Consider the following 24,483-nt stretch of genomic DNA (forward strand, 5'->3'; position numbering starts at 1 on the left):
TGGTTAAAGATTTAATCCTTGAGATATAGCTCCAAACTTTTTGACTTGATACAAAAACAAGCACACAAGCATCAAGGGCACTTTCTCATGCCCCATGGAACAATAAGTGCAACAGATAGTCAAACTCAATGGGAGGAAGGTTTTTTAAACTCAGTACCATACAAGTTTATTCAGTTTGCACAGTTTCATACATACCTAGCCTTACTACCGAAAATAGAGCAGACGAAAGAACCAGTTAAAGTAGAGGTAAGAAACTGTTCACCGAGATTCATGTTCTCCCACAGAATTGAAAACAAAACTATTTCTGTTACTGACCACTTGAACAATTATTGAAGCTGCACACAAAGCCAAGCACGATCAAACATAGCATTTCTACCCTTCAGCTCCAACAGAACTGATTTTGTAAACTCACACAGGACAGAACCAATACAATCCCAATCCTCCTGCAGTACCCACAAGTAAGGAATAAGACTTCCCTGCTTTCCAATTCTCCATCCATTTTCATTCAGTGCACATTGAAGAATGCATAGGATTGATCTGAGCATTAAAATTCCGACTAATCCTGGACATTAAAATCAGATTAGTGTAGACTTGAGAACCTGTTGGGAGAAAGGGGTGGAAAACTGGTATGTAGGGAGGATGGGCGTTTGACACAGAGCAGTTAACCTGAAAACAACCCAATACAAAATACATTGCATACAGCAGTGTAAAACCATCAATTGCCTTGTTACCCTTACCATCTATAGTATAGCCTGGAGGGTCAAACACACACACACACACACACACACTACTGACAGTTACCTCTAAAACCTTTTTTTCCCCTAAAATAAATGGATGATGCTGTCTCAGTAGACCAGGGCTGAAAACCCATTTCAAACAGTTGAAACATGCAGTATCTCGATTTAGCTGGACTTGCAGGTGCTTCTAAGTTGGGCACTCAAGTTTAAGATATATTACTCTTGAGAAGCTAAATCAAAGAGTGTTACAAACTTCATGTATATGAAACATGTTTTTCTCTGAAGTGTGATCTCTTGGCATCCAATTCAGCACGTGGATGGAGAGTGATGGTGGAGTGCTTGTTGAGACTGCGGCCATAAGGTCAAATGCCAGTTCCATAGGCAGAGGGAGAGTGGGGTGATGGTGGGGACATCCAGCCTGGTCTCACAGACAGCTGCTTGCAGACTAGGCCTTCATAAACACCAACAGACACTGTTCCACTGACCCAGGACACTGACACAAGCCCGCAAACCTGAGGGAGCAGATGTAGAGATGGGGAAGGCTGTTAGTTATGTATAGAAATCAGATGGTTCAACAAAGTCCTTTTCGTGTACATTCCTAGTGTAAATGCTGGCTATATTGCTTCAGTAATGAAGGGTTTCTAGTACCTGCAAACCTTAACGTTAACGCCAGCATAACTACGGGGAGGGGAAGGTGATCTTATCCACTTGGCTCATCTTCATGTGGTTGTCCAGGATCTGGAAAAGTTCCTGGATGTTGGGAACATTGCCTGACTGCAACTTGGACCAGATTGGAACATCTACAGGAGGTACAGAAAATGAAAAAACAGTTAATGGATGAGGTTAAATGGCAGGTGTTTCCCTGTGTGTCGTCTGCATTAAACTGTTTTGTAAATAGTTTTATACATGTGTATTACCCATCTGTGTCACGCATTAAATGGTTTTGTACATACTATGTATCACTCCGTGATTTAACCCAGTGTTTTACCCCATGTGAAACCCTGTGTATCTTTAGCAATGGTTATTTGTTTTGTATCTTTTTTCTTTGTATATTGCGTATGAAGTATTGGTAAACAGTTTTTAATTGTATTTAGATTTGTTGTTCCCATTTCCTATTCTTTCCTGCTGCAATACAGCAACCTCCCCTAGGGGATCAATAAAGTACCTACTACCACTAATATGTGTGATCTAATAAATTGGATAATTCAAAGTCTATATCAAATATCTGAAAGGCGCTATTTAATTGTGGTCTGCTGTTGAACTGACCGTTGAGTGTGATCTCAAATGCTCCAGTGGACAAGAAGTGGGTCTCCAACATGTTACTGAGGAAGAAGGTCATAAGGCAGGAGAAAATCTGGAAGATATGTATACACATTAGACATTGACGTATAATATATTGCAGAATTCAACCTCTGTGAATTCAACCTCTTACAATGTAAGACAGTAGGGTTCAGGAGTTCACTATGGCTGCACCTTGTTTTCCTGACTCCAGATCCAAGCTCGAGGAGTATCCCAACCTAGCATGGGGAAAGGGTTCTGCCCACTCACAATAAGTGCTATGGCTAAGAGCTTGAAGTAGGAAGCAAAGGTCCCGACATATCTGTAAAAAAAACAAAACGACCACAACATTAGCAGGGGCACAGCACTGGACAGCATGGACTCACTTGTAAACCCCAAATATCAAGCTCTGACAATGAGAATCTATTTCCCAGAGATAATGATTACACTTACTTGTTGAAGGTTGTTGGAGGGTAGTTTTCTCCCTCAATATGGATGTCTGGGTACAACTGGGTGATGGACCGGGAATACTCCTGGAACACCTTGCTGTACCCTCAAGAGATACTACAAGAAACAAGCAAATACAAACAAGACTCAGTGTCAGGATGCCCTTTACTTAAGATAACGCTATACTGAACAAGATCTGTACCGGTCTGTGTGAATATTTACGCTATAAACCGTTTTTGTAACACTGTCGACTACCTGGATTAGCGTAGAGCCACTTAATGCTCTTTCGTATAGCTAGCTGGGTCCACATCACAGCCTTGTAGCACGCCTACAGTAGTAGTAGCTAGTAGTTGGGGGGCTAGCTCCATACCTACCTTATGGTATTGAGCCATATTTGGTTAGGTAGCATTGAACTAGTGTGATAGCTAGCACGAACCTTCTACAAAAGTTGAATTCGATTGTTTAGCTAGCGAACAATGCTAACGTAAGCGCTCGCCAGTTAATTTACGGTAGCTAGGCTAACTAGCCTAGTTAGCTAGCTAGTCCGTACGGTTCAAACTAGCAAGTACGGTACTGTACATGAGCTATGCATTGAAAGCGAATAGCTGTACATTTTAACTTAGCTAACACTAGCTAGGTTGTCAAATGTTGACAAGCTTACCAATATTGAAATTTAAGCACAGGCCCAGTGTAGAGACTATGCTTGCCCGGCTTCGGTGAGTCGACATCGCGCAAGCTTTCACCCGACACATCCAGGCTGCCAGGGGCCTGATGTTGAGTCATCATGTTCCTGCCAACATAAATGTCTCGTACCGTGACAACTGTAAACAGCAGCACTGCTGTCAAAATCCCCGTTTGACTGTACTCGGCCATGTCCAGTGCCAGGGACAGGCGTCCCGTATCACACACCTAAAATTCAATTGTATACCGAGTCTATTGTTCAAGACAACTCAGACACCTGCCAAACGACTGCCTTTCTGCCGACCGCTTACCATACCCTAGCAAGTTAGCCACAGGCTTACGATATAACCATCCAGGGTTGCCAGTTTTGAAAGTAGTATCCCCCCCCCATTTTAGCCATCGCGTGATTCACACATGACTAACATTAATCTATTAAGAATAGGTTGTGAAAATATTAGTTTAGCTAAGTAAAAATGTATCAACACACCTTGACAAAATGTATTACTTAATTCTACGCATGTGAAAATGCCAGTTATGGGGGCCTGTTGGCTCTATCACAGTAGAGATGCAAAGCATGGCATATCCAGTCTACCGGACTTCAAGAGCATACATTTTCCCCCCCTAAAATAACTACTCACCTGCAAGCACCAACCGTACTAAACATCAGTGATGGAGAGTTTGCTTATTTGTACTTAACTGGGGATGGGTATAGCTCAGTGGAGCATTTTATCAAGAGGTTTCAAGTCCAACTCCCCCTCTGTATATTACTTTAGATAAAAGCATATTCTAAATGAATACATTATTAGTGGTCTCTTTCAACTTTTACTTCACAATGTTTCCAAAAGAAAATATGTATTGCATTCCAACCCTTCTTGCCTCGGGGGAATGTCCCTGTACTTACTGTAAATCGCTCTGGATAAGAGTGTGTACTAAATGTAAATGATTTGCTTCCCTAGATAATACATATTTACATCAAATTATATTTCTTTAGGATAGAACATGTTTTGCCTGCTTTTTTATTTAAAATGTTAAATAAAAACATAGTATAGATCATTAATAAAGTGAAGTCATTAATAAAGTCAGTGAAATTTGGCTTGGACAATGACCACTTACATTTATGAATATGAAATGTACTAATCAGAATAAGTGGTTGAATAAAGAAAATACAATCTGTATCAGTATCTGGATTGATTAAATTAAAAAATAATACTAAAGCTGTTAATTGTTTTAACATGACCTGTTATGTTCTGAATACGATGAACTAAAGCAGACCAAAATATTTTAGTATACATACAATTGCAAAACAAATTAATGATAGTTTCATTGTCAGTATCACAATAAACACATTTGGGATCAATATTCAATTAAAATCTATTATTTAAAAGGTAACTGGATATATCCTGTGTACAATTTTAAAGGACACTTCTTTAACTTTGTTAATAATGTTAAATGTGTTAGAAATTTTCCAAACTTTAGTCAAGTCTAATATTTCAAATTCAGAAGAGAATCTTGAATTCGCAAGGGATGATGCACATACCAAATTATGGCTATATTTATCACAATACATTTCTTTCATAATATTAAGATTACCTAAAAATATGTCAGATGACACTGAAAGATGTCATTCGTGGAGTATCGTGTACGTGAAAAGTGTCTGAGAAGTGTTAAAGGACCAATTGGTATTGCATCAAACACAATAACATTGTCTTCAGGGTTACAGGTATGTTGAATTAGTTCAGAAAATCTCTATGAGAAAGTAGTGTGTTATTGGCATCTAATAGTTGGACAAATTATATTGTTATCAAACCAGTTGGGTCAAAATAATAACTTAATTTTGTATTTTATATCCTTAATATTCCAAATCATATATTTGTGAGGTGAAAAGTTATGCTTGTAGGCCAGGGACCAAGCCAACAGTGCTTGTGTATGAACATTGGATAGTTTAATAGGGATTTTATAAATATCAAATTACATTTTAAAAGGAATTTCAGACCACCAATTGTCTTATATACTGTATACATTTTGGGAAGATGTGCCATATGCTGTTTTGATTCTTAGATATCAAATAATCCAGTTAATTTTTAAACAGAGCAAAGGGATTCAGCCTTGTGTTTTTGAACTTCTTATACTGCTCTTGTATTGCTCCAATTACTGCTAAAATTACAAAGCAAACAATACAACTTCCATAGAAGTATCCACAGTTATCAACAATACCACGTACAACTGTACAAATCATAGTGACAAGGAGCTGGAAGCAGGATGTAATGAACCCCAGACACAACAAGAAAAGGGATAGTGCTTGACACAGGGTTGGGGTTAGAAGCTTGAGGAAGGATGTAATGAACCACAGACACAGCAAGAAAAAAGAGAGCAGGTTAGACGCGAGCCACCACAGTCCTCTGACTAGCATCCGCACACACCAGAATGGTAGAAACACCAGAGACCAAACTCCTTCAAACACAGAAGAATCAGCACCTGGGGTGACCTTTGAGTTGAGGGAGAATTCACACACGCACACACACAAACAAAAAACAAGTACTCAGTTCAGTATATTGCTCTTTGTATGTTGAATTTTATAAAATAATAAAATAGTACCTGTTGTTGTGGATGAATCCCGAGGTTTTGATGGGCTTCATTTGAAGAGTCCAAATGCTCTCTCTTATCTATGGTCTTCCAAACAATGGCCACTGGTGGAAAAACACAGACACCACTACACATTTCTGTTGTTGGGAGACTAAGCTTGTTATTTACAGTAATGGGAAGTGTCATACTGCATACTCACAGAAGATTGCAGTAATGAGTGGAATAATAAGCAGGAGCCATTTTTGATAATGATCAAAGCTAGGTACACGTTGCTTAGGCTGACATGTCTGTAAGGTAGCCTGGGAATGTAAAAATGAAACTGAAGCTTAGCTGCTGCATTGTAACACAAGACAAAGATCATAAATTGAGAGCATTGTACTACTATGAGAATACCCTCTAAGATATGAGAATATATTAGAGGGTATTAAAAAAAAATATATATATATATTTGAATCTAAGATTGAACTATTTAATATTTTTAAATTAAATTAAATTAAATTAAAAAATTTTTTTTTCGATTTTTATTAATACAGATTTAGATTCCTCTCACCTTTGATTTAGATTCTTGCATTTTCTGGTCAGAGAATTCAGTTAAATCTTGTTTTCTGGATTTAGAGGCATCTACACTAACTACTTGATTCCGGAGTGTATTTGCGATGTTGGACAGACAATAGTTCCTGATAACATTGCTGCTGCTTATAAACTCTCTTCGACACTCTGGACAGCGGTAGTCTTCTCTTCTTCTCACATCATTGATGCAAGAGAGACAGTAGCTATGTCCACATGGATATTGGTGAGGGTCTGTCAGGGTGTCTAAGCAGATGACGCAAGTCAACTCTTGCTTAACACACTCCATTGAAAAATATTCACTATTATATAATGAATCTAATACTACAAGAACCAATACAGAATCCAAAACAAATTATGATACCAGTGTCACACACTGTAACCTTTACATCCAAAGACAAAAATGACAACAACCCTCCACCACTTCGGCCTACTCTACCCTCTGCTATCAAAAGTTAGTGATAGACTTTCACCCACAGTAATGCACTGCTCCACTTGTTTGAAGAGGGACTAACCCATTGCAGAAGCAGGAAGGTGAGGGTGGGGAGAGTGATGGGGAGAAAGAGAGAAGTTTGTTAAACACTTAAGTATTCTTATGACAGCCATTGACCTGATTCATTGTTGAGTGCTAAAGATGCACAGTGGTTACATATACCTGTGCGTGTAAACAGACATGGAATAATAAAGGGAAAATGATAACAACTTCAGTCTTCACTGAACATGTCATACATACAGAACCTACATAACCTGCTGCATAGTTTACAAATATTTGACTGAAGATGGTGACTGAACAACCTAGATTCATTGGAGAAGTTGGGTAAACAATTCAAAGAAGAACAAGACAATTTATACCTCGGTAAACTCCAGGAACAAGTATGTTTAACATCCATGTATACATTTGTATAGCTACTAATGCAAGCGATGAATACAGTGCCCTGGTGTTATTTTCAATGGCCACAAGATGGCAGCAGTTTGCATTCTAAGGTTCTAGGCTGACATCTTGTGGTGAAAGGAAATATCCATCATTCAGTTTGTGCTGGGTTGACCCTGCAATGCTGAGCCCCTGAATTTGTTGGATGATGACTAACTTGATATTTATATATTTTCTTTTTACATATTGAAATTTCAAGAACAAGATAAAAAGACTATTGGGGTTACTTAACTCCCAAATAAATCTAAGATATGGAAATTTGAATTGGATAGAATTGACTTTGTCTAACTTTATTCGAGTAAATGGAAACAGTATTCACAAATAGCAGACCTTGGTTATGAGTTGCTTCTATTTAAATAGTATATATCCACAATCCGCACTTAGGCTTTGTAGTGTAACATTTTCCAATACGATAAATGCTATCAATGCTATCAATAAATTCTTACATGCTATCAATTTTAAGCAACTCCAAAACACATTGAATAGACATGTCTTGTTGAATATTTAATTTTGAGCCACAGACAGAAGTCACATTGATTTTGAGAGGCCTTCGAGTCTGGAATATGATGGATGATACAATAAGTGAACAGAGAAATCCCAAGACAGGCACAACTACACAGACCTGCAAGCAGAGAAGACTCCAGTAGGCATTAGGAAGAGGGAATATAATTAGTTTGAACAAAAACAGAAATAGGAAAATTGCTTCCTGACCCACGAGATTAGCAATACAGCAGGGTTTTCAAAAGTATCGGTCATGTTATAATGATGAAAACAAATGGCAAATATGACAGATAATATGGAAAAAACTTTACAACTCCCTGTGAATCAATGCACAGATATGTTAGTGATGAAAAGTCAAATGTTGCAAATTCTGAGGAGTCCCTTTATGATGTTGTACAGTATAGTCTGTGAAACTGCAATACTGATAGCAAAAATGTAAATGTTCAACTCAAAAGGTTAATAAATAACATTTTTATAACAACTACATGACCTCTCTTCAGGCTTTAGTAGAAACCGAAAGCAAAGAAAAAATTTCCATGTCACTGCATTATCTGCACAAACAAAAGCCATAATAAAGCTGAATCAAGTTGAAGGGTGAAAAAAAAATCTGTACACTTAATTCAGTTTCATTTAAATTAAACGTAAATACTGTAACTGCAGGCACATTCTCTCCAGAGACACTAATGTTAGTACCATCTCTCTTTGACGCTGTTCATGGAACGGTCAGATTGTCCCATTCAAGTCACAGGGTAATACTGAAATAGGAAGTGTAGCCATGGCAGCAAGGGTTTCACAGTGCAGGGCAGTGGAACCTCCACATAGTACTGTACCCCCCCCCCCCCCCCCCCCCCCCCCCGGCACATACACACACACCCTCCTCCTCAACAGGGGCAGTTGTTTTTCACTTGTGTGTCCTGCGAGAGCCTCACCCTGCCGTCCTCCCTCTCCACATCCCTATAGAGCAAGGACTTCTGGGCCTTCAGGCGGCATGCCAGACACATAAAGATAGAGTCCACATTCTGGCTTTCCTTGGGGTCTTTTGCCGACGTCTCAAACAGCAGCATTCCGTGGGCATCTGCAAACTTGAGGGCTGTGTTGGAGGGCACCTGGATCTGCTCCGTCAGATCGCATTTGTTGCCCACTAAGACGCGTGGCACAGCCGATGAGACCCGATGCCCGTTGCACTCCTGGATCCAGGTCTTTAGGTTCTGGAAGGAGGCCATCTTGGTGACGTCGTAAACAAAGACCACGGCGTGGACGTTGCGGTAGTAGTGTTCCACCATGCTCTTTCTGAAGCGCTCCTGACCTGCCGTGTCCCACACTTGTACCTGCGGAGGCAGAGAGCAGAAGGAACCATGACCAAAGAAATGATTTATCATACATTTTCATGATCTAAAGTTGTATATTCTACAGACACTGCTAAATAACAGTATACACTGTGGTCTGCTGGATTAAGTTAAAAGCAACCCTATCTACCCCCCTACATTCTCTGGACATGTGTAGAGATCTAGGATTTACAAGTGGGCCAGCATTACAGCTACTATATCAGACTTGACATTTTTTAAAGGAAATATAAACATGGCAATGTTATGGTGAATGTTTGTAGCGTTATGCTATTATTTCCAGGGGAATAGGGAGAGAGACATTCATTTACATTTGGACATGAATGCCACATTGATTTAGCTGTTAAGCAGGGTCAAACCATACTCAAGTACTTTGAGCATTATAACATGGTTGGTTGCTCTTATAGCATTGAGTAATTCTGGGCAGGGGGTAAGTACAAATGGGGGAAGTGAAAATAAAAATGACAAGAACTACTATCTCGGATATGTAGTCTCTGCATTTTGATATAGTCTATAATGACTGTAGATTAGATATGGCAAGTGGGTAGTCAGGGGCGTTTAAAGGTTGCAGACTCAGTGTAGTGGGAACCAGCTGACTGTGATCTGGGCAGATGCAAGGGGCAGTTGAACTGATGATTTGTTAGGATTTCATTTGATCTATAATATGCCATGCTATGTCATTGATATAACTGCAAGTCATTGTTTCTTAATAATAGCCAACGATATGGCAAAATCAAATCAATTGTCTTTGATTATAACATGTTTTATTCCTTGACGTAGACCGAAAGAATATAGGTTTCAGCAATATAAACAACACTTCTATAATGCAAACAAAGACTGGCCTTGTTACAATCCTCCTCCATACCTTAATTTTTTCGCCTTCTATCTCGACGGCTTTCTCCCTGAAATCCACACCGATCGTCGCTTCTGTCTTCTCAGGAAAGCTTCCCCCGGTGAAGCGGAATGTGAGACAGGTCTTGCCGACATTTGAATCCCCGATTACTATAATCTTAAATATTCTAGTTTGAACACTTAAATCTAACGATGTGCTGAGATCCATAGATGATGTGAGGTTTGCAATTCTCGAGTTTCCGGTTGCAGCCGTTGCTTTGTCATTCTCAAGAGATTCATTTGCCATATTACGTTAAAATGATGTATACAGTTGTGTACACCGACTGATCTCGAGGATGGGGGAAGGTGAGGTAGGGCAACAATAACAGCGACCCACTCCCTGACGAGTCGCCTGCAATCTCCTGAAAGAATAGTCGATTATCTAAAGAACAGCCTTGCTCACTATTTCAAGTCTGTTTTAAACTAAGAGAAGAACAAAAATTGCTGTTTTTTGTAAGAATGTCATAACACATGATAAATAGCAAAAACTAATATTTCTAGCACAGGTTACTTGTGATTTACTTTTTTAATAAAAAAAATTAAATTTAAAAAGGCTGGCATCATCCTATTTCTTTAGAACGTAAACCAATACCTCCACATCTGCAAAGCTTATTTGGGTGATCCGCAGGCCTTTGTCGAGATTTTGTGATGCAGGTTGACTACTGTTCGTCCAATTCACGTCTCCTCAAAACCGAGGAGAATTAGTTGCTGTGTCCATTTTGATTAGCACTTGTGAACAATTCTAACATTTGTGTCTCACAAAGCTGTCCTCTGCTCTCACTGTGAAAGGCCTGTTTGTTCTGAGTGGTCAGCATCAAATCCCAAAGCATGCCCCAGACTGAGATCTGCACAGTTTACAGAGAGCGTATACACACTGGAAGGATTCACATTTATTGCGTGACTAATGTGAAGGGACACTAAGCACCTGTAAGATGAGCAGAATAAATGTAAAAAACACAGATGTATGGTTATACTCAGAGAAAACCAAGTCTACTGTCCATTGTCAATTCAGTCGCCACTGAAAAGGGAGTGTACTCTGCATAATCAGTGTTAAGGAAACTGGCTCCATAAAGTTTAAAACAGTATATAGTTATTTATTTACAAACTTTATAAATAAAAAGACAATAAGATATCTGAAAGCACACTAAACGTTCATTGGAACCACTTTATGTGGGTTCAGAGAGTTGATATGTTTGTGAATAATCATAGCTGAAGTTTCTTTTCACACCTTCTGTGATGTTCGTGTCAAAATCTTTCCTGCCTCTAACATGGACACGAATGTCATGGTTATGCAATGCAATGTGGACCTACATTGCTCTCCAGAATTCGAATTACATTGAGATATAATTCTTGGAGATTGCTTAAAGGTATTGTTCACTGTTTAATACCACTAACTCAGATCACTTGCACATATGTGGCTTTGAAGTCAGTTCCCAGCGCATTTTTTGCATTGCATTTGTAAATCCCTGAGTTCATAAGTCCTGGATCCTGGAGGACCAGGCTACCGTCTTCTGCCATGTGGATGCCTCCTTGGGCAGTAAAGCGGTTGTTGGGCACCAGGGTGGTACGCCCAGGCAGAGTCCAGGTAATATCGGGTTTGGGTATGCCCGCTGCCACACAGCTCAAAGTCACTGGCGTTCCCCTGTTCACTCTAGTGATGGAAGCAGGTGCACTAGTTATTCGTGGGGGATACACCATCACTGCGACAGGGTAAGACAATGTGGACGAGCCAAATGTGTTTGTGGCTTTGCAGACATAAGTCCCTCTGTCAAAGGAGGCAATCTCTCTGAGCAGGAGCGTACCATTGGCCAGAAACATCACTCTTCCAATCGACTGGGTCTTATCAAGCACCAAGCCATTTGGGAGGGTCCATGTAATGGCGGCCTGCGGCCAAGCATCCACAGTGCAAGGCAGGTTCAGACTGTGGCCGTAAGTAATCTTCATACCCCCTGTTGTGCCACGGATGATTGGCTTCCTCCCTGCCTCTAGGGCGTAACGCTTCTCTGCAAGTCCAGCCACGTTTTTAGCCAGGCAACGGTAGACACCTTTGTCGGTTGCCACTGGCCGGGAGATATGCAGAGTCCCGTTTCCCAGGTAATGGGTGAAACGTTGGAATTGGGCACCAGGCGACATTGCTGTGCCATTGGGTAGGATCCAAACAAACTCTGGGTTTGGTTTACCGCGGGCCGGGCACTCCAGCACCACAGCACCTCCATCTTGTTTGATGGGCAAGATCTCAATGTTGGGCATTGGGAAGCTCGGCTTCTCGGCTAACGATGCCACCTCCAGGTCGACAGATAGGCTCGCCTCGCCAAATTGGTTCTTGGCTAGACAGATGTAACGCCCTTCATCACTCTTTCTCAGTCCTCTCAACTCCAGACTGCCATTTTTGTGAACCTGGAAGCGTCCACCCACGTAAGGGGTGGGCAGGGAAAGGCCATAGGGTGTGGCCCATGTGAGATGGGGCTCTGGTTTGCCAGTGGCTTTACAGTCCAGTAGGGTCGTCTGGTAAGAAACAGCCAGAATTTTCACACTGCTCCTCCCACCTTGTTCGTTGATATATGGCGCTCTTGCCTCTACCTCCAGCTTCACGTTCTTCACATCTTCTCCAACCGAATTCCGTGCCACGCACGTGTACTTCCCTTGGTTGGCTGTGGTCACTTTTTTAATCACCAGGGTCCCGTCAGGCAGTATCAGGTACGTGCTGGTGTAGGGGGATATGACTTCATTGTTTGGGGCGAGCCATACGATGCTCGGAGGAGGCTCCCCAGTTGCTGGGCAGGCCAGAGAGGCAGACTCTCCCAGTCTGGCGGTGACTGAAGACTGGGCCCTGGTGATCCTTGGGGCCTCTGGACCGACCTTGACGCTAACCTTTCTCTCGTCCTCTCCCAGCTGGTTCTTTGCATAGCAGGTGTAGTCCCCTTCGTCCTTTTTCCCCATCTGCTGAAGGAGCAGCGTCCCGTTGCCGAAGATGACGTAGCGGCGTAAGCGCGTGCCACTGTCGTCTGACTGGAGGGCGTTGTTGATCATGGTTCCGTCTGGCAGGCTCCAGGTCACCTCTGGGTCGGGGAGGCCGGAGGCTACGCAATCGACCTGGAAGTTCTCCCCGTAGGTGACCTTCTTCTGGGCAGCACCCAGGTGCTCGATCCTGGGCGGAGTCATCAGCACCTCCACCTGGAAGAGCTCCATGTCATCTCCGTTGGGCCGCTGGAACATGCACAGGTAGCTGCCGCCGTCCAGCTCTGTCAGCTGCAGGATCCGGAGGGTTCCGTTGGGAAAAGCCCTCAAAGGTCTCTCAGGACTTGAGGGTTAAAAGAAGCAGAGACATGTTGAAGGTACACTCTATTTGTTAGTTATGTTCATATTTCATATTTATTTATGACATTATTAAAAACTAATGAATTATGACAGCATGGACAGCATGTTGGTTTCTGAGAAGCTGTCATCCCATTGATGTGCATATGTTAGTTTGGAATATGGCTATGAATAGATATGTTTCTGCATAGTTTTTTTACCACCCAAAGTCATTGTAGGATAAATTAGTTTGATTAACTGGACAGAAGCAGCAGTGCTATTACTGAAGGGCAGATAATGATAAGGTTTTGACCCTTACATGCATAGTTGAGCATTAAAATGCTAAATTGGCTGTCTGATAACCAAATTGTTTCAAATCGGTATCAGCAACATACTTCATCTGAATAACAAATTAAAAACCTAAATGTATTCTGTACCTGTAACGATGTTCCAATATTGTTTTCGATGGCAGTTGCCAGACTGTGCCTCTGGGAGAGCTCGTAGACTCAGGGCAGTGGAGGTAGACAGTGGACCCGTACATGGCTGTGACCTTGTGCTGCTGGGTGGGGCGTGAGACCACGTGCCATAGTGAGGGGGAAGGAGAGAGGGGCGGCTGCCTCGGGTCGGGCTGGTACTGTCTCACTTCCAGATTTAAAGTTCTCTTAGCCACGCCCACAGCATTGGTTGCGGAACACTCGTACTTCCCGGCATCAATCGGCAAGATGTTCCGGATGTAAAGTGTTCCATTGGGGAAGACAAAGAGCCGGCGGCCGAGAAACTGGGAAGGCTTAACGTGCACCCCAGTGGCAACAGTCCATTTCAATGCAGGCATGGGCTCTCCTTTTGCAGAGCAATGCACAAACACGCTCTTCCCCGGCTGTATGGTAATGCTCTCGGACCCCCCCTCTGTGATGGTGGGGGGAAGGGCAGCTACGTGGACGTGATAGGTTACTGTGTCTGCTCCAGCAGCGTTGCTGGCAATGCACTTGTAGTCTCCTTTATTGGAAAACTCAGCTGATTGGATCCTTAGGGTTCCATTAGGGAGGAGCAAAGCCCCCATCCGGTTCATATTTACGCCCACATCTCGCACAAATGTCCTATCGGGAAGGATCCAAGAGATCTGAGCGGGGGGTTTTCCTGAGGCAAGGCAGTCCAGACTTATTGACTTTCCAAGGTAGACAGACACCTCTGTGAAGGGGGGGGTGAGGATCCTGGGAGGTTGGGTCAATACAGCCAAAGTGACAACCATCCGGTCTGACCCAAATCTGTTCTGTGCTGTGCAGAGGTACTGGCCCCTGTCCTGAAGCTGGACAGTTTTAATGACAAAAGTCCCATTCTTGAGGACCTCAAACCTAGGTCCGTGTTTGGTGTTTGCTGGGATGGTGGCACCTGTTGATGAGAGAGAGGGGAGGAAAGAGGAAAAAAAAGAGAGAAGAAAGAGAAACGATGATTTAGTTCCATGTCATAAATGTGAATGTCGTAAAGAGGCTTTGTCTAGGGTTTCCCAAGTCCCAAGGAAATATCGTCCACGTGGGGGTAATTCTCATGCACGACTGGAAACTAAGAGGGTACTGTGGCTAATGTCCTTTAGCTGTGTGCACAATATAATAATAATTATAATAAGGCCTCTATGTTCTCAAAATGCCTCTATGTTCTTACTTGGGTGAAGGGTGATGCAATTACTAAGATTTAGTAAGTCATGTTTAACAGTAGTATTAAAGTCTATGCTCGTTTTCAATGCTAGTGTTTGCTGTACCTGTGGAGACCTTGGTCCAGGATAGGGCCAGAGCGGGGTCACCAGACACCTCGCAGGACAGGAACACGTCACTTTCGGCCAGAGCAGACACACTGACGGTGTTCACCGTGGTGATCCGGGGTTTCCCCCCGTTCCCCATCAGGCCTGGGAACGGCAGCTCGCTTCCCTGCTTCTGAGGAGGGCTCCAGCGGCCGTGGTACCAGTGACTGCCGTGCAGGATGCTGGCCGTAGGGTGCAGCCTGGGGAGGGGGGGAGATGTGGTGGCAGGGACAAGCCAAGAGAGGTGGGTGGGGGAGGTTATAACTGGCAGCTTAGGACGAGGGGTAGGGTGGACCACCCTGGGCCTGGGTGTGACTCGCTTTCCCAGTTGGGCGATGCGGTCGAGCTGAGCTTGCCTGTATCTGTTCCTGAGCTTTGAGAGCAGGAGGAGGTCTCGGGTTTGACTGATGAGGGGGGTCTGGGGGGTCAGGGGGCCCTGTGGTGCGGCGAGGTGACCCGAGGAACCAGAGATAAAAGCCGTGGGCTTGACAGTCTCAGCGGTGATTTCCGGTCGATTGGTCACCCATGACCCCTGACCCCACAGATGGGGAATGGGCCGGGGTCGGTGTGTGACGACAGCAAGCGGGCCTTCCTGAACCCGTGACCCCCCAGGGTAGTGAAAGGATGGCCTTTGTGGTGTGTGATAGGGGGAGCGTGGAGAAGGCAGTGTCTGGCCCCTCCTCTGGTTGTGCTGGTGCATCCAGGGGTGGACTGGAAGGGGCTTGTGGTACCTAGGACTCTCTGTAATCGGTTTAAAGTTCTCTTCCACCTCTTTTTTTCTGTCTCTGTTGGTGTGGAAGTGTCTCTGTAAATCTTGCCTGGAAGGATTATCATGCGTTATGGACGTCTTCGGAGGTGTGTCATCCTCCTTGTGTCTTGATGGGAAGTGGGACTCATGTTTGTTCATCACATACGTTTCTGGATTCTCTGCTGTCTTGCTGTCTGACACATCAAGGTTTCTCAAGACAGATGTTGCCATTGTAACAGTATGATGTAAAGGTGGGGGCTTGAAGTTCATTTCATAATTGAGAGTAGGGGTTGGCGTTGTTGTGGCTAACTGTGGTATTATTTGCTTTCTGTTGTCTGTCTGTTTGACAACCTCCTCCTCAATGGAGCTATCTCGGCCTTGTTCGACTATGTACACCTTGGTGGTTGGTTCTGGTCTGATATGAGGTTCTGGTGTGGGGATAATGTTTGGTCTGGAAACATGTTGCCAAGTAGAGATGACACTTTCCTTACCCACTGTAGATTTTACGTGAATGATATCGGGTTTACCAGTTGCCCCGAGGGGTTCGCTGTCATCACTACCCTCCTCTTTATCATTGTAAATTGATAACGTTGATAAAGGCTTTTTATTACTGTCCACTCTTTTGAAATGGCCTGATTCATCTGGATTCTGGTTGTCCTCCTTTGACGTCGCTTCTGTTGTCGTTGTTGCTGTGGATACAGTTGAAGCTTGCGGGAGGATCCTCTGGGGCTTGTTTGATGAGGGTTTTAAAGGATGGACGGGTCTCAGTGGTGGTCTCCCACGTCTGTAAGGGGGCCTGCGTCTGTTTGTCCACCCAGGAGGCATTTTTGGGCCTATTCTCCCCTCTCCCACGTGCTTGTCCTTGGTCCGTGTGATTGGTGGAGTTTGAGTGACAGTTACTACTTTACTTTTCCTTTTAGTAGGAGGTTTACCGGTTGTATCAACAGTTTCCACAGTGTCATTTTCAGGGGTTGTTTCTGGTGGAGGGCTAGTTGTAGTAGCAGCAGTATTTGTAGTAGCAACAGTAGTTGTAGGAGCAGCAGTAGTTGTAGGAGGAGCAGTAGTTGTAGGATGAGCAGTAGTTGTAGGAGTAGTAACAGTGGTTTCAGTTGTCATCCTAGTTGTTGTTTTGGTCGAGGGCACAGTCAGTGGGGGTGCTGTCGACTGTGCCGTTGGAGCTTTGGCATTAGCTTTAGCAAGAATCTCAGCCCAGCGGTTTGGGTCTAGCTCCTTCACAGATTTATTTGGTTTCCTCTTAGTATCCTTTACTCTTTTCCCTTTCATTCCAGGTCGTAGACCGCCTCCGGCATTCCTCTGCTGTCCACCGCCCAACCTTTTGGGAGACTGCGTGGTGTAATGGCGCATGATTTCCTGGAACCCTGACCCCTCTCTATCCTCCTCCTCCTCTTCTACCAACAGGAGGACTTTTCCTCTCTCTGTGTCCACAGCACCTGTCTTTTCTTCCTCTCTGTCCTCCATGACAACCAACAGGTGAGAGAGCATGTCCACCCCATACAAGTTAGAGGCCACACAGCTGTATTCCCCTGCGTCTTCGTGACCCACCTTTCTGATCAGGAGGGTGCCGTTGAGGGTCACTGACACCTTCCCAGCCTGCTGGGAGGGCAGCAAGGCGTGGTGGTTGGGCAGGTACCAGTTGGTGAGGCTGGGCAGGGTGGAGGTCACGGAGCAGGGCAGGGAGAGGGACTCTCCGCTCTTCACAGTCATCTTCTTGCCGTTGAGAGCATTGGGGCTAAGGAGTCGCTCCTTGACGGTCAGCCTGACGGGCACTACATCCACCCCCACCTGAGAGCGCACCAGACAGTGGTACAAACCGGCGTCCGACACGCTGGCATTGCCGATCACGAGCCCTCCTCTCTCCGACACGGCCATGACTGCATTGGAAGCCTCCAAGATTGAGAGGTCGGGTAGCATCCATTGCACCGTCGGTGACGACACAGAGCTAATGACATCACACTCCAGATTAACCTCTGAGCCCTCCAGGATGGTCTGGATCCGCCCTTCACTCCCTCGCTGTATCAGTGCCCAGGAGGAAGTGATGTCGTCTACACCATCTTCCTCTTCCTGTTGCCCTCGACCTCCGACATGTTTGAAGATGACAGTAGTGAAGTCTAGCACTAGTTTCTTAGTTGTGGTCTGTCGTCTGTTAAGCTGGAGCGTGACTCTAGGCTGAAGGAGCCAGGCAGGTTTGGCCATGAGATGTCCCTTCAGGTCAGTGAAGTAGGGTGAGTCCTCGTTCACTGCCTGAGAGTACTTAAATGTGGTTTGGTTGGTGTCTTCCCTTTGTGGGCCTCGTTCTAGAATGGCAGGGCTCTCGTAGTAGTAGGCCACCAGCCTCCACAAGTTCTGCAACGCGTCCCTGTCGATCTCACACTCGAGAACGCTCACGAGAGTCACGTTGACGGACACCTCCCCGGGCGAGCGGAGGGGTTCCCACGACAACGAACTGCTCTCGCTGGGACGCTGGACGTCACACTGGACGTGGGCCGTGTTCCCGTGGCTGTCGGACAGGACGACGTTCAGCGCACCCAGGGGTTGTTCCAGGTCACGGGTGTAGGGAAGGTCAGGCTCTGAGTCGTCCTCGTTCCACCCAGGACTGTCCCACTGCTTGAGGGGGGACTCGATGGAGGGCCGCATGCAGGGGAGTTTCTCGGTAGCCAAACCCAGGATCTGGGTGCCTTTGAGGGGGTGAGGAGAGGAGCAGGCAGCACATATCTCGTTGGAGCCCGACTCACGTTCCTTTTTACACTTGATAACACCTAGGAGAAAGAGATGGAAACACAAGCAGTATATTTCTGAGAAGAGTTTTTCTGAATACAAGTCACTAATTATTCGTGTGATTAGGTTCAAGGGAAGTTTAATGTTATGTACATAAAAATAAGATAATTATTCAAGCTTGTCATGACATTTTCTTCATTTCGGTTGAGGAGACGATCATAAACATGGTGACGCATTATAAACAGAGAACATGCAAAGAGCCCCTTCACATGGTCCTAATTATACATGTTTAGTGAAAACACAGTGATTAATTATTCACTTATGCTGTGTTGCAGACCTAACTAAACAGACCCGAGCACTCTACATCAATTAAATGAATTAATGGTGGATGAAAGGACTACGATGCCACTTGTAAATGAATGGAGGGTAGTATGATGAATCCGTCCTCACCCTCATGTTTGGAGTTCCACTCTAGAAGCCAGTGCAGCTGGCAGTCACAAGTCCAGGGGTTTCCATGTAGGGTAAGCATCTCCAGCCTGGTCAGAGGCTGCAACACTGCAGCCTGGAGATACTGCAGATGATTGTCTGACAGGTGGAGGTGTCTAGACATGAAATCACACATGAGAATAAAATGACTTCAAATTTCACAGTGCAAATGTGTTGAAAGATTGAAAAACCTTTGGTACATTCTCACAGTTTCAATTGGGTCTCTTTTTAGTTTGAGTTTAAAGCTCAGTGAACTGTTGGTTGGTAGAACTCACAGAAACTCAGTAGAAAGGGTTTCTACAAAAATAAAATTGTGCATTGGATATGGACCAGCAACCCTTGTATTGCTATTCCAAATTCATGTCTACCTACCGCAGGCCAGAACCCCAGAAGGTGCCCAGTATTGAGAGCGTCACAAAGGTGTGAGGGTGGAGGTCTGCCAACTGGTTGCCCTCCAGCTGAAGTAGCTTCAGGGAGGTGAGGCCGGTGAAGGAGTAGGGTTCGATGAAGTTGATGATGTTGTGGTCCAGGTGAAGACGGATGAGGCTGACCAGGCCCTCAAGCATGCCTGGGGTGACTGTCTTCAGCTTGTTGTAGCTTAGTTTCAGAATCTATGTTTGCGAAAGAAATACTTTTGAAAAATTACTTTCAATATTGACAGATTTTGATCAGCAAAGTCTATGAGAGACTGAACATATTGAACTGAATGAGTGGGGTAAGAATGTGTTCTCTTGCATTCTTAGGCACAAAATAGAAACAGCTCTTTATGTTGTTTTGTTTTCTTCTAATGACAAACAGCCAAGGTCAAAAGAGGTCTGACCTGCAACGACCGAAGACTGTAAAATGCTCCTTGCGACACAGTCGTGATGTCGTTGCCATGGAGCATGAGCATCTCCAGCTGGCGAAGGTGTGTGAACTCTGACCCCTCCAGCGCCTGCAAGCTGTTATAGCTACACACAGGAAACACACCGTTAGCAGTAACGAGTAACGATGTGTAAACAACAACACAAGTGAAACATGTTTAAACAACTTGAAACAAGTCACATCAAGTTTCGAATAGTCTCAAACACCCTCCATGTTTTGTTTTTTTATGTACAAAAGCCCAAAGATCATTTTGCCATCAACTTCACTTAATTAGTGTTCTCAAAATACACTTTATCTGCTTTAACATACAGCAATCACCAGATGGTGTTCCATAAAGTTGGATTATAGCTTTTCTATTTTAACCATGTTAACCAGAATGATATTTCTTTCAACATCCCACTATAAAATGTATTTTTTATGCTTTCATCCAAAGCAACTCACAGATGGGAATTTTAACCTGCAATTTTTGATCTGCAGTCAAATGCTCTGCCTCTAAGCTATTCCTTTCCCACGAGTAAAAAGCTTTATAAAATAGAAACCAAGTTGTGAGCCCAAAGAATTCAAATTCCCTCGACATTGAAAAGATAATGTAATCCATTCTGTGGGCTCAAGGTATTTATATTACACCTCACTAGTGTGACCCATTCCAACAGCAGAAGCTCCCGTGTGCAAACAGTTTGGCAGCGTAAAGCATACTACACTCTACATCAACCGCTATTGCACACCATTTATTTTTATAATATCGGCACTAATCCAACTTCATATACTGCATGAACCTTTTCAAGGTCATGTATTGTTTAGCTTCAGTACAAGAACATTCTTTAGCTGATTCAAGTAGGTTGTTATTAGTGAGCTCAAGAACTTTCAGTGCCAAACCCATATTATCCTCCTGTTACTCCAAGTAACCAGATAACCTACATGTGATATTTTAACTAAGACTTTGAAAAAAGCAGATAAGATCTGCGTCTGATGATGTCTGGACTTCAGATCAACTGACATAGAGATTCTAGGTCCAGTTTTGTCCAGTCACATGGGTACAGTACAGTCACCCACGCCACATCTTACCACATGTATTAAGTAACCTCGTTGGAGACAATATTCTCCTAGCTATGCTGCACAGACTCCATTTCAGAAGTCTCACACTTTTGAGGCACTAGTAAAGGTTTCCAGTACTGCACATTCATTCATTTGTTAATTGTTCTCATACCCCAAGTTCACTCTCTCGGTGTCCTTCGGCAAGTTGCGTGGTGGGGAGGTGAGGTGGCGGAAGGTGCAATGGACCTCCTTTTGGCCGGGGCAGCTGCATCTCTTGGGGCAGGAGGGCAGGGCCTGGGCCTGGGCCTGGGCCTGGGCCTGTGTGGAGACCAACAAGGAGAGCAGGGAGAGGGGGGAGAGGAGCAGTAGGAGCCAGGCTGCCCTAAGCTTTGAAACCAGGACACCCTCAACAGCCATGATGGGCCTTTCTCACGCCATCACCACTACCTGCAAACACACATACACACGTCAACTCCGTAGAATACAATTACTGCAGGTATATGCCGGTATTAGCATTTAACAAAATGCACAGCAATACATTCATGCACAAGTCTGTGCTGGTACATACTGAAGAGCTCAATTATCCTTGAAAAAAGAGATCTTTGGAGAGTAAAACTGATGACAACTTCAGAACCTCTCCAGTGCCAGAATATTCACCTGCAGGGCAAATAAAACAAGTAAGCATTTTTGCCAGCTCAGTGGGTTGGCTTGTTGTAAAATGCTTGTGTTATGATACCTTTGGAAACTTATAATGATAAAATTTGGGATTTTAAGACAAAAACCTCAGCTTCCAAAAAACGTTGAAACATTTTTGCTGACTTTGACAAGTCTCCCAACTGACTCATAGCATAATGCTTGGAGGTATTTGGGACCTTAGCCTGAACAAAATATTTGATCTTGATGGTAAAAGGTTAATAGATGCATGTGTGTGTGCCTGTGTCTGTTCAGAGGGAAAGCAACCAGGATACCATGAATTATCAGTCTGTCGTTAGTGTGATAATGACCAGGGATAATGACCTAGGCCGGGGCCAAAATAAGCCTGTTCACTTCCTCTCTTCCTGTCGCACATGCACACACAAACACACACACACACACACACACACACACACACACATCCACTACCTTCTCCTGCTCCCTTCAGCTGCTTGTTGAATTAGACCCTAGCTCTGAGTAAAGGAAACCCAGCAGCATCGCCAGCCAGTGCTACCAGCCCCTAAACTGGCCCCCTTAGAGCCCACATGCGCTTTGACACAATGCAAGTAGATGGCATGTAAACAATTAGTTCCCCATTGGGTCTGGGTATGTTTAGGGGCTGTTTGTATAAGTACATTGCATCATGTACTTTGGGTGTTCTCAGAACATACAGTTGTTTTCACTAGGATCCCTAAGTTCTACACCTCAAGGTATCTTTCAGATGTTTTTGTTTCAGTATGGAGATTTAGTGTACTTTCAACTTGATCTCTACTACACACCTTAGATCAGGTTATGCTCCAACAGGAAGCTTATTTAAATGTTGATTGCCTTTGCGAAATAGCAGTTCTTTACGTGCTTGTGTGAGTGAACTGGAATACTCTATAGGTGTACAAGTGTGGTATGTTACGAACCAAAGTGTACCCAGTGACTCGTCATTGGACTCTGAAGGGTTCAAAACAGGTGAGTGTAGTCTGATAAAGAACCCGTCCTTCTCCTTCTTGATTGGTATAACATGTATTCATGTCAGACCTCATGAGAGGGGCTTTCCCTTAGCTACAAATCAGCAGGAACTGTCAAAACTCTGTGAACGACCTATATAGAGTAGAGGGGATCTCACTCATACCAAAATCAGATGTTCTGTAAGCGTCCGAGTCAAGACAACACAAGTTCTATAAGAAGACAGCCATATTCTTCCCATGTGAAATGCGCCGGGCAGGGCACCGTCAATACATATTTTACGTTCATTTGGATCAAATTGAAGCAAATCAGGACTTTGAAGTTATTGTTTAGGAGGTTCGGTTTGAGAGAAATCGTAAAGTTCACGTGACTGGCTGTAAAATGTAAGTGGTCTTTTTTGTCCCGTATACAAGGTCTGTTTCCACTGTAATGATGAATGTTTATGGACATCCCAAGCACATATCAATCACTTCATAACAAACCACAGTAAAATAGGAATGATTTTATGCACACAAATTATGGATTTTCTTCATACTGTGCCAAAAAACTGACATTGTATATTCTTACATTGCTAAACACCAGACTGAATCATTAAAACAATTTAACAATACAATGGATAGTTAAATATTCAATAAAGATTATTTTACTTTCGGAAGAAAAAAATTGCAATGATTACAACGCTAACTTTTTAGTATAACTGCATTCACCATCTTGCCTTGTGAGACCTACCTGAAAATTACTCCAAGAAATGACAGCTGTCAATATTCAGAATTTGTCAAGTCCAAATACTTTGAAATGAACAAGCAGTGAAATAATCCAGTGAGTGTCGAAGTGTTTCTTTTGTTTCCCTCTGCAATACAGCTTGTCAGTCTCTGTAAGGAGTAAGGGAAGAGAGGAGTGTGTGAATGTATTTGTGTGTAAGCTAGGTGGGACTCAATCTTTGGTCCACTTATCCCTCCCAGCATTCCCAACATCTGGATTACAGATCAACTTCTCTCCTTTTTGCCTTTCTCCACTCTTTCTCTCCACTCTTTCTCTCCACTCTCTCTCTCTCTCTCTCTCTCTCTCTCTCTCTCTCTCTCTCTCTCTCTCTCTCTCTCTCTCTCTCTCTCTCTCTCGCTCGCTCGCTTTCTCTCTCTCTCTCTCTCGCTCTCTCTCTCTCTCTCTCTCTCTCTCTCTCTCTCTCTCTCTCTCTCTCTCCTCACTGTACAGGAGAGGAATGCTGCTCACTGGCCCTTCTCAACCCCCTTCATTCTCTCTCTCTACCTCTCGCTGTCTTCTGCATAAACACCTCATACCTCCTCCTACTTCTCCTCCCTCTTTGGGTGTATCTCTTTCAGTTTCCCGCTTTTGCTCTGTAGCTTTTCATCTCTTTCTTTCTTTCTTTCTTTCTTTCTTGACTTTTCTCTTGTTGACTTTCTGACCTTCCGTTTCTCATTCTCAAACCTAACATGCGAGTATCAAATGAACGTTCGATAACAAGCAAGGTGGAACACAATCTCTTTGACAGTTTTTGGTGTACAATTCAGAAGTTATAGTGTAACTCGTCTGTTAGTAAATAGTCTGTTCGTCTCTGATGTATTCTGTCATCAGTCCTCCGAGACCTGGGCCTGGGATATTCCTGAGTAATAGAAACACCCCACTGGCACACACAACCCTAAGTCACACCTATTTTCTATCCTTCCCACCCTTTGCCCCTCCCTCAGACCAATTACCAGCCGCTTGTTAGTATTCTCAAGTTTTCTTCAGCCATCCGCAGAGCAGCTTCGCTCATTGACCCCATTTCTTCACTGTTGTTCTGTTGGCTGTATCTCTTCTCCGGTGTCTGCAGTATTGGAGTGTGAAGTGAAATCTTTGCGTACAGGCGCCCTTTGAGTATTTGTATGTGTGTGTTTGTGTGTGTGACGGTGGTGGCG

At 43.8% G+C, this 24,483-nt stretch overlaps 3 protein-coding genes across 3 annotated transcripts; all 3 read right to left on the reverse strand.

Annotated features, from left to right (window-relative positions):
- Positions 1 to 140: 140 nt before the first annotated feature.
- On the reverse strand, positions 141 to 3,491 carry selenot2 (selenoprotein T, 2). The gene is made up of 6 exons (XM_047024025.1): positions 3,124 to 3,491; positions 2,469 to 2,579; positions 2,211 to 2,337; positions 2,004 to 2,091; positions 1,386 to 1,537; positions 141 to 1,249 (listed from the first exon to the last, which is right to left on the reverse strand). Exons 1-5 carry the CDS (start codon positions 3,333 to 3,335, stop codon positions 1,416 to 1,418), a joined length of 660 nt encoding a protein of 219 aa, XP_046879981.1. The 5' UTR covers positions 3,336 to 3,491; the 3' UTR covers positions 141 to 1,249; positions 1,386 to 1,415.
- Positions 3,492 to 8,568: 5,077 nt separating this feature from the next.
- rab33a (RAB33A, member RAS oncogene family) lies at positions 8,569 to 10,756 on the reverse strand. Its single transcript, XM_047022970.1, has 3 exons — positions 10,552 to 10,756; positions 9,934 to 10,321; positions 8,569 to 9,053 (listed from the first exon to the last, which is right to left on the reverse strand). The coding sequence occupies exons 2-3, from the start codon at positions 10,204 to 10,206 to the stop codon at positions 8,607 to 8,609; spliced, it is 720 nt and encodes a 239-aa protein (XP_046878926.1). The 5' UTR covers positions 10,207 to 10,321; positions 10,552 to 10,756; the 3' UTR covers positions 8,569 to 8,606.
- A 91-nt stretch (positions 10,757 to 10,847) lies between these two features.
- On the reverse strand, positions 10,848 to 23,600 carry si:ch211-159i8.4 (matrix-remodeling-associated protein 5). Its single transcript, XM_047022958.1, has 9 exons — positions 23,297 to 23,600; positions 21,486 to 21,574; positions 21,090 to 21,364; positions 19,839 to 19,968; positions 19,391 to 19,629; positions 18,983 to 19,134; positions 15,010 to 18,573; positions 13,691 to 14,642; positions 10,848 to 13,260 (listed from the first exon to the last, which is right to left on the reverse strand). Exons 3-9 carry the CDS (start codon positions 21,332 to 21,334, stop codon positions 11,355 to 11,357), a joined length of 7,188 nt encoding a protein of 2,395 aa, XP_046878914.1. The 5' UTR covers positions 21,335 to 21,364; positions 21,486 to 21,574; positions 23,297 to 23,600; the 3' UTR covers positions 10,848 to 11,354.
- Between the last annotated feature and the right edge of the window lie 883 nt (positions 23,601 to 24,483).

Source organism: Hypomesus transpacificus, chromosome 1 (genome assembly GCF_021917145.1).
Source record: "Hypomesus transpacificus isolate Combined female chromosome 1, fHypTra1, whole genome shotgun sequence".
In the NCBI taxonomy this organism is placed as follows: Eukaryota; Metazoa; Chordata; class Actinopteri; order Osmeriformes; family Osmeridae; genus Hypomesus; species Hypomesus transpacificus.